The 9,803-nt window shown below is 40.1% G+C and overlaps 2 protein-coding genes across 2 annotated transcripts; both read right to left on the bottom strand.

Moving 5' to 3' along the window:
* Window positions 1-3,734: 3,734 nt before the first annotated feature.
* LOC112166367 lies at window positions 3,735-5,436 on the bottom strand. The gene is made up of 3 exons (XM_024303206.2): window positions 5,304-5,436; window positions 5,136-5,190; window positions 3,735-4,179 (listed from the first exon to the last, which is right to left on the bottom strand). The coding sequence occupies exons 1-3, from the start codon at window positions 5,386-5,388 to the stop codon at window positions 4,023-4,025; spliced, it is 297 nt and encodes a 98-aa protein (XP_024158974.1). The 5' UTR covers window positions 5,389-5,436; the 3' UTR covers window positions 3,735-4,022.
* A 1,412-nt stretch (window positions 5,437-6,848) lies between these two features.
* On the bottom strand, window positions 6,849-9,530 carry LOC112165847 (cytochrome P450 89A2). Its single transcript, XM_024302540.2, has 2 exons — window positions 8,418-9,530; window positions 6,849-7,761 (listed from the first exon to the last, which is right to left on the bottom strand). The coding sequence occupies exons 1-2, from the start codon at window positions 9,213-9,215 to the stop codon at window positions 6,997-6,999; spliced, it is 1,563 nt and encodes a 520-aa protein (XP_024158308.1). The 5' UTR covers window positions 9,216-9,530; the 3' UTR covers window positions 6,849-6,996.
* Window positions 9,531-9,803: the final 273 nt, after the last annotated feature.

A 9,803-nucleotide genomic window follows, 5' to 3' on the forward strand; every position in this document is an offset into this window, starting at 1 on the left:
GTAGTTCTTATGCTTCTCCGTCAGGCTGCACGTCCTAGCGGAGTCGTCGTCAGACTGGACCTCGTGTTCTAGCACTGCTTCTCCAAATTTGGTTGCTTGATTGGTTGGTGGTAGGATCTGTGTCTAGAATCTGGGTCAAGGATGGGGAAAAGAGATTGGGATGGCCGGAAGAGTGCTCGGGTTCGATGGTGGCTGTCAGGGTTGAGAGGGAGGTGTAGGCGACATTCACCGCTATGGAGTGCTAAGGCTCGACAGAGTTGGGGGCCACGCTGTGGAGGGAAGATGGGATCGGTGCTCTTTTTTCCATGGGGAGATCGATCCGATCTGTTTCTATCGGTAGTGCTTTACCCCTTCCAGATCTGGTATCTGGCCAACGGGAGTAGTCATCTCTGGTCTGGCGAGTGGCCGCATATGAATGGTGGTGCTGCGGCTGCAATGAAGGCTCGATCGGCGGATGGTGGTGGACGTGCGATGGTGGGAATGCGGCTGATACTCTTCTGGACCTGGTGGGGCTTTCCCACATTCTTGGTCGAGTCTTGGGCCTGGGTCCTGGTGTTGGGCCCAATCTGGGCTCTACTGCTTTTATTTTTCAGCTTGTTTGGGTTTTTCTATTTTCAATAAGTCCTGACCACGTTTTGGTTTGGAGATGTGGGCTTTGTCCCGGCCTGTGCACCTTGAGTGCCATGTCTGCTCTAGGTAGGAGGCGAGTTCCTTGCTTTGTCAAATTGTCGCAGCCTCCTAGTGGCAGAATGAAACTAAGTGTCACCGGATTATATTTCCGGTGGCAGCATACTAGAAAAGCTGATAGTATTAGTAACTCATGGCTCCGAGTGAGCATTGTCTTTCCAGTTTGTCACCACAATTGTAAAGCGAATAGAGTAGCCTATAGAGCACTCTTAGCTAAAGGGTGCATGTTAGAATGCATATTCTTAGATGAGACGCCTGTTATTATCTCGGGTGGTTCTCTTGAGGCTTATTGTAATTTGGAGTTGAGGCACCCCACCCCCCCCCCCCCCCCCCAATGTATTCTATGGTTTCATTAATGGTTAAAACATGAGGGCAGCTGTACTAGCCCTTTCTTTCAAAAAAAAAAAGTTAAATGTTTTATTTTTCTATCAAAAAGAGATGTCAATCCATTAAAATGTAGTAAGATGTATATTATACACAAAAAGTTAGGCATGTTAAAAAATGAGTTACCACCTAGAGGCCCTAGTAAACTAGAAACCTATGTAAGGATATCTTGAACATCGGTGTTCCTCAAATAACGAAACAACTTGACACTACTAGAGATTAAACCGAACTATATCCAATTCAAAATCCAATCTATTCATAAACTCAAAAGACCTCCCTAAGCAAAGGGGGTTGCTTCCTCCCCTTCAAGAACCGGAGCACGCTTCAATGTATGCTTCTTTCTTGGTTTCTTCAAACCCACCGAGACCGGCTTAACAGCTTCGACCTTGGGTTTGTTCTTGCTACCTACCAGCCCCCCTACTTTGCACTTCTTTGTCGGTGACACCACCAAAGCTCCTTCAAGAGGCAGCTCTAAAATGGGTTCAAAAACCAAATGAATTGGTACAGAAGGAGAACTCCCCAATTGTTTGGAGCACTTGCTGCAAGTGACAAAGGCCAGAGACACCAGCCTTTGTCCCTAAAAATATTAGAGACATCTGGACTAGGTTTAACAACCATTGTCTGAGGGTTTGAGCCACAAGATTTGACCTGAGCTGCAACTGCTTACGCTGACATTCCCATAATGGTGAAGAGAAGGGGCATGGGTGCATAAGTAAATAGATTGGTAGCTCAAACTTGATCTACTAGCTCTCTCAGGCGCTTCCTTTGAAGTTTGAACCTAACAATACCGCCGGTAAATCTAGCATTGCTGAAACATCCGGTGGCTATAGGTTAATACGTGAAGGACTCTCAGTGCTGGTGATGGATTTACTATACATGAGTCCTACAAATCCAGCAAGCTGAAACATCCTTCACAATCTCTTATCCAATAATTTATTTGCCAGTGGCTACGGCGTTGTAGGACTCACGTATAGGATCTCCACGTACAGGTAGGGGTCATCATTTGGCCCGTGGGCCTAAAAGCCCATGGGCGCCTGCCCGGCCCAGTGGGCAAAAGCCCGGCCCGGTCTGCAGAAAAGCCCATCTCGGCCCTGCCCATTGGGCACGAGGCAGGGCTAGGGCAGAGGGTTCAAAGCCCAGGCCCGGCCCGCGGCCCGGCCCATTATATGCCCATTAAAGCCCGCCCGGCCCGGCCTTATAAGCCCGCCCGAAAGCCCATTCAATTTTTGTATTAATATATTTTTATGTAGTTATATTGAACTAATTATTGCATTAGGCCATATATTTTTTTAATTTTGTATTTTATTTTGTTCAATAATTAACATATCATCATTTTTTCATAGGTTTTTATATTTTTTTAACAAAATAATATGACATATAAATTTGGCCCTGCCCACCCAAAAAAGCCCGGCCGGGCCCGGCCCTAAAAAGCTCGTAAGGCCCTGGGCCCATGGGCGGCCCTGGGCCTTGATTTTTAAGAGAAGCCCGGCCCTGCCCGGCCCGAAAAATAAAAAAAAATATGTTTTGGCCCGGCCCGAGCCCATTAATTTTGGGCATGGCCGGCCCTGCCCTGCCCATTGACGACCCCTACGTACAGGGTTTGTTCTACCTCAAACTGGCCAGCAATTAGTTTGCCCAAAAATAAAAAACTGACCAGCAATTCTTCTAGGCCCTGTTTGGTTGACCGTAATGTTATAGTGGGAAAATGAATTGTACTAATTTTCCTTTGAATGATGGAATGGAATTGATTTAGCATTACCATTTGTGGTGTTTGGAAGGATTCAAGACTTGAGATTAGAAAATGGTTTGAGAGAATTAATTTGTTGATGATTTTCCAATAATGCTCAATCGAATTAAATATGGAAGATTAAAAATGAATGAGTGGAGATAAGAATAATTGACCAGATTTTATGAGGGGCTAAACAAGTAAATTTTCAATTCCATTGAGTGAAAGAATTGAAATACCACACCCTAGATAGTATTTCTATTCCGTCTCTTTTATGGAATTGAACTCCAATCAACTCATTTATTTTACTTTCCTTTCCAGACTTATGACTTAACACAATTTAATGGAATGAAAAACTATTTCACATTCCAGATTTGTTTTCCTGGCTAACAAACGGGGTAGAGTGTGTTTGGATGAGGGAAAAAAATTATGGAATTTAATTGAATGAATTCCTAAAAGCCAATTCCCTCGTTTGACATTATCAGATTGAAAATTTTAAATTTCTTTGTGGAAAAAAAAATTAAAGAATTCATTATTTAAATTTCTCACTTCAATTTCCACCAAAATAGATATCATTTACGAATTCCTTTTGCAGTATTCAATTTTTATTTCCAAAATAAGGCTTTTTGCTATTTTACTTTTTTATTTATTTTAAACTTTTTAATTTATTACACATTTCAAATCTTAAGTAGATACAACCAAACAATAGAAATTATTATAGATTGATGGAATTAAAGATTCCATCATTTAATTTTTCTCATCCAAACGCACCTAGAGAGATTGTGAAGGCTACTAAGTGCTAACTTGGGAATTGGGGAAATGTTTTTGTAGTCTGAAAGAAAGCAGCATGCCTCAATATGAACCTGTTGCCAAACTCTGAACTCAAACATATGCACAAAGAAGAATTTAGTAGCAAAAGATTAGCCATTCGGTACTCCAGCAGATATCTGAATCTACTACACTTGTGAGGGAACAAATATTGTTTTAGACTGAGTTCATGAATCTTATGATTCTTCAGGTCTGGAAACCTTTTCCTGAATAGTAATAAAGAAGCTTCTCTATAGTAAAAGCTTAACATTTGCGACTGCACTTTGGTAATTACTAGTGCAGAAAATGCCTGAAACCATGTCATATATTATAACAAAAGAGGAACTGATACAGGCATAACAAAAAGACAGATGAATCTAAATCCTAATATAAGAAACAATATGCTCGATCGGAATCCTTAGTCGTATAGCAGTTTTGCGGATTGAGTTCTCAAGGTTTTGCTTTCATGCTTCAATACTTTCTCAACAGCCTTCTCTCTTTTCGATATAGCTCTTACTACAGCTTTCTTCTTCCGAGCATTCCCGGTTCTCTTCATTTGTCTCCCCTTTATCTTTCTGTCACAGGAAAGTTTCACAATTAGGCGGAAGACAACATAAAACAGATTGATTCAGAAAAACAACTGTAAACGAAACAAGAAACGCAAGTACGAATGGTTAATCACAATGGCATATAGGTCAACTGAACTGACAACACATAGGTCAAGGACCGAGGTAGAATTTCTTAACCCTAAGAGATAAAAGAAAGTGTTCATATGAAACAGCAATATTCATATGGGAGGGGGGGGGAGAAACTACAAAACAACTGAAATTCTATTAACCATATCGTCATGGAAAAACATTAAATGACATGGCAACACATGCAACCTCATTGAACACCAACACCCCCAACCGACTCAACTTTCATTTCTCTCATGCTTACACCTATTCCTGCACTTTTATCTGATCCTTCAGAGAGCAGTATCACCAAGTTCTCCTAATAACAAACTCAAAGCACACTGAAACGCTCCCTCAGACACATAGGAATGCGTCATAACAGTTCTTCTCACCACAAAGCGTGAAAAAAAATGCTCAAAGCGTAGTAGAGGTACCCGTGTTGCAGAACTTAGGAGTGGAAAACTGTTGGTTTCTAAAGTTTCTCATGCCACTCAGTAATACCCCGTTTAACAAAAAAAATCTCTCTGTTATAAGTATGTCAATTTATACATCATAAACATCCAGCCCATTAAACGTGGTATCCAGAACACAAGTACAAAAAAGCCACTTTCTATTGCAATTTTTGGAGACTCTTAATACGTATATATTTCGGCAATCCATCAATAAGCAAAAACGACACACTGAACCATCAGCGAGCAAGAGAAATTGTTTCATGTATAAACATACCCATAATGCACAATTTCACCCATATTCATTTTATCATTTTAGCATTCACACCATGGCTTACAAATTTTGCAGTCTTGATTGAATGTTACTGGATCCAACATAACACCAACTACTAAATAGCTGATACTTACAAATTGGAAGCAGCACCACTTGGGTTTTGAGCCCCAGACTCTGAAGTATCCATTTCTGCACATAAAGAACAAGAATTTATACCCAAAATTGGACATTAGGGGATGGAATTTGAAGAATTAAACTAAAAAAGAAGCATAAAAGTCTAGAAGAACAGAAAGATAAATTACCTTGAGGGACATCTGAAACGGGCAATTCTGTGACGTCCATTGAATCCGTGTCCTTTCTTTTCTTCTTGCTCCTGTTCTTCGCCATCGGTTTTGAAATTTAGGGATTGAGTTTGAGAATGAATTAGGGTTTAAAGAGAAAGACCCGCTTAAAGGCGGGTATGGGCTGAGCAGCAATAGTTTTTTCAATTGGACCATTAATAGATTTTGGGCCTCTTTGCAATTCTATTTTGGGCCTAACTTGACAGACTTTCTTTATTTTGACCGAACCAAACCAAACCAGTCAACAACATTTGATATTTGATCGCAGTATTTTTAAGCAAAGAGAATCCTAATTAGAAAGGGAATCCTACTCAACAACTGATCTTTTGTCTGTTAGTCTTTTCTTTTTTGCAATTTGAGAAGAATTCCCTCTGCAATATTATGTACCTGTACCATTCATTTCTATGCAAGTATATTTGTGAGAAATGCTTGAGAGATGCTTATTTTTGTGGTTGATGTTAGCAATTTGAGTTCGATTATCTCTAAGTTGCATGGTTTGTGGATATATATAGGGAAGTGTAATATCACCCTATTTGTGCATTGAAGCTGAAAAACGGATATTTGTGGTTATTTACATGGTGATGTTCTATAACAACTCTATTTAAAGAGAACTGAAGATATACATTAGCTCGAGTATGTTAACATATAACAACACGCTATAACATAATAACCTTACACCATTTTTAGCAAACTCTCTATTTTGACTCATTAGCTATTTTAGAGAGCATGTTTAGCATTTTTATCTATTTTAACAGCTGCACCAGACTCCTAAGTGGCTTTTTATTATAACTTTTAGCTATCTCGCTCTTAAATAAAGAGAGCGAGATGAAGCTCTCTATAATTTAAAACGTTCGTTTTGAGTTATTTACATATTTGTATATACATTTAAACTGTTTAATTTTCATCGAAAAAACAATATAAATTTTAAAACTAGCTAAAATAGAGAGCACTGATATAGAAATATTCCTAAAGTGGCTAGTCAAAATGACTTTTTAGCTATTTTGGTAAAAATTTAACTCAAAAATAATTAGCATTACTAAAAATGTTATGGCTTTATCATTCATATATGTTGCTCCCTTCTTTTCCTAACGCTCACGTCTTATTCATCTTCTAGCTTTTTATTTGTATTTGTTTTCCCTCCTCATTGACTTCTTCGAAGCCACGTATTGTGCATCCCAACGACCTACCTTATATAATATATATGAACTAGGTCTTTGCATGTAGCAGATAGCTTATGGATTTATATTAATGCATAAATATTTCTTAATTTATATAATAAATAAAATTCTTTCAAGATAGTGCTTTAAATAAGATTTATTCATCAATCATCATTCGGGCTTATTGTCAAACCCTAAAAATCCAAAATAATTACAAACCTATAGCATACATAAGATAGACCATAAATCCTTTCAAAAAAAAAAAAAAAGATAGACCATAAACATTCGAGTTTATATGCACGTTACTGATCATTTACCCGATTAATGAATCAAGCAAGAACCCAGCAGCTAGCAAAAGTACGTAAATTACAACTTGAACATTTTATTGTTTTGTTATACATTCATTATTTATACTGCAGCCCATACGCAGTTGGCAAATAAGTATAATACGATCGAGTACAGATCCACGACTCGTTCGAAGGAGTTCACATGTATTCTCATGTCTTCAACCTTGGAGTGATATGTGCCTGCAATGGATTATTCATCCCCCAACTCGTCTCCTCCTTCTCACTCAAATCAACCCCAACTCCCTCCACAGCTCTCCACTCGAATTTCCAAACCAAATTCGCCACAAAGTACTCCAAAAGCAGCATTGCCAAATTCGAACCAGGACACATCCTCCTCCCTACCCCAAACGGCATCATCTTGATCTCCTTACTACCAGTTAAATCACACAAGTTCTCCTCATCACTCAGAAACCTCTCAGGCTTGAACTCCATCGGCTCCGCCCACACCTTCGGATCCCGCCCCATCTCCGCCACAGAGAAGTTCACAGTGCAGTCCTTTGGCACAACGTAACGCCCGTCCAAAATGACGTCCTCAGTGACGGAGTGCGGAAGCAAAAAGTGCGACGGCGGGTGAAGACGCAGACCTTCTAGCACAACCGCTTTTAAATACTTCATTCTGTGCAGGTTCTCCTCTTCCACCTCTTCAACTTCTCCGTCTCCCACAATTTGTCTAATTTCTGTGACAAGTTTGTCTTGAATGCGTGGGTGTTTCACTATGTTTGCCATCATCCATTGCAGTGTTATGGCAATTGTGTCTACGCCGGAGTTGAGGAAATCCGAGCATTGGTTCACCACTTCTACTTCATCGAATGTTCGTTTCTCGTCAGGGAGTTCTAAATCCATTAAGGTATCAACAAATGCTTGATTGTTGTTGTTATCTTCTTTTCGGTTACTCGAGCATTTTCTTTCCTTTATCTGCCAAACAACAAACAAAAGTTAACTTCAAGCAAGGACTTCGATGCTTTTCTTGTCTTTGCTATTTTGATATATAGCAAATTAGAAAAAACTCCCTACAATTTTTATTTTTTAAGAGACTATCCGATATAATATATATTTTGATGGATTTTTATCTTTTGAACCTGAAGTTAATGAAACTTAATAGGAGAGAACGAGGTCTCAACTGTATATATTTTATATGCCCTCAATAATCAGTCAATCCTATTAATTTAATGCAGCCAACCGTAGACTTTATCAATTTGACAATAATGTTTTCTCTCCATCTAAATAAAGTAGAAGATTATTGGATATAATTCACAATCTTTCAAATACATTCAAAAGAATCAAAACCTTTATTGACCTTTGAACTTGCTGTTGGTGGCGGCATATAACAATAATATGGATGAATTGCTGATAAAATCAAAACTTTGATCTAATTGTAATGTTTGGAATCTCATAAAGAAATGTAAACGGTTGAAAATTACGGATGGGAGAAGTTCAAGTTCTCCAAATTTAGAAATTATTTTCGTTAAACATTTGTATTTTCTTATTTTCTCGACTATCCTATAAACTCGATAGCAGTTATTTATCCTAATTTAATTGACTAAGAAAAACAAAAATAGAAAAGATGTCACCTTCTTCCGTGCTTGTATCAGAGGCAGCAGGAGGTTTATTTGCCGCTGGAGAACCTGGAAGAAGCGACTCCACCGCTTATAAAACAAAATCTTGGTAAACCATGCAGGGCCAAAGTTGAGAATCTGAAACTCTCCGACCAAACCCAACAGAAGCCGACGCTGAACGTCCACAATTTCTCTCACCTTCTCCTCCTCCATCTTCTCACCAAAACACATATACAGAAACAAACCCGTCATGGACATCCGGAAATGATCCAAAACTCCCACCATGTTACGTCCCGATGACGACGACGTTGCAAGACGGCTGGCGAGGCTGTCTAGGGCCCACTTCCTGGAACCGGCCAAGGCCTTGAGCCGAGACGGAACCATGAGCTCAGAGACAAGGTTCCGGCGAAGGAGGCGCCACGTAGAGCCGTAGCCAGCGGTGGCGATGATGCGTTGGTTGCTGGTGATGAACTTGATGGATGGTTGGACCTCAGGGCGGTCGGCAAAAACGGCACCGTTGTTGACAAGGGCTTGGTGGGCGAGGGAGCGGTCGGCGATCATGATGACGGGGTAAGAGAAGGGGACGGGGACAGAGACGATGCCGCCGTACGTGGCATGTAGGTCACGGAGGACGGGCTCGATGCCGCGGGAGGCGAGTTTGAAGAGCCATATGAAGGTGCCGACGACGGGTATGGTGGTGGGACCCGGAGGGAGTGGGGCGTTGAGTTTGTGGGAGGGTTTGTAGGGGAAGAGGATGAACTTTAGGGTGAAAGTGAGGAAGACGGAGAAGGGTATAAGGAGCCAGGCTCCCATGTTTTCTTAATTGGCAACTGTGTTGTATGCTATATATGAAGAATACTGGGGCTATATATTCTCACTGCTCCATATATATGTCTGTAGTCTGTACATGTATGTGTTCTCTCTCTGGGGTTATGGGGGAGCTATTCTCAGTACATATATTGGCAATAGTACTATAGGGCTGTTCTCACTGGACTCAATGCATGAGCGATATGATCGATCAGGCAATAGGTAGCGTATTATATAGGTGTGTTGAGATTTCTTCCAAGGAAAAGGCCAGGTCTTCTTCAAATTGCAATTATTCAAAATAATTTGTTGATAGTCACTTTTTTATTCTTTTTTGTTATATCGGACTAATCGGAGGGAAATGAATCCTAACTAGCATACCCTAACTCAATTCTCCTCCTCTCTCCCTACTACTTGGACTAACCCCAAGAACAACTTTCTGATCAGCTATTATTTTAATTTTCGGCAATTATGCAATCTACAACTTGCAGACGAAGCTAAAATGTTGAATGTAGACTGTAGACTGTGGGGACTTAGATCCATCATATACTTGGACCAACCCCACGAACAACCTGCTGATCAGCTATTATATATTTT

This window comes from Rosa chinensis, chromosome 5 (assembly GCF_002994745.2).
Source record: "Rosa chinensis cultivar Old Blush chromosome 5, RchiOBHm-V2, whole genome shotgun sequence".
Taxonomy (NCBI): Eukaryota; Viridiplantae; Streptophyta; class Magnoliopsida; order Rosales; family Rosaceae; genus Rosa; species Rosa chinensis.

What these genes read in the sequence shown, in the direction of transcription:
- LOC112165847 (XM_024302540.2), bottom strand. Translation starts at nt 9,215, where the DNA reads ATGGGAGCCTGGCTCCTTATACCCTTCTCCGTCTTCCTCACTTTCACC. An exon ending in TGATACAAGCACGGAAGAAG is followed by an intron (nt 7,762 to 8,417) that starts GTGACATCTTTT and finishes GTTGTTTGGCAG; the next exon opens with ATAAAGGAAAGAAAATGCTC.
- LOC112166367 (XM_024303206.2), bottom strand. Translation starts at nt 5,388, where the DNA reads ATGGCGAAGAACAGGAGCAAGAAGAAAAGAAAGGACACGGATTCAATG. An exon ending in CGTTTCAGATGTCCCTCAAG is followed by an intron (nt 5,191 to 5,303) that starts GTAATTTATCTT and finishes CTTTATGTGCAG; the next exon opens with AAATGGATACTTCAGAGTCT. An exon ending in AGTGGTGCTGCTTCCAATTT is followed by an intron (nt 4,180 to 5,135) that starts GTAAGTATCAGC and finishes TTCCTGTGACAG; the next exon opens with AAAGATAAAGGGGAGACAAA.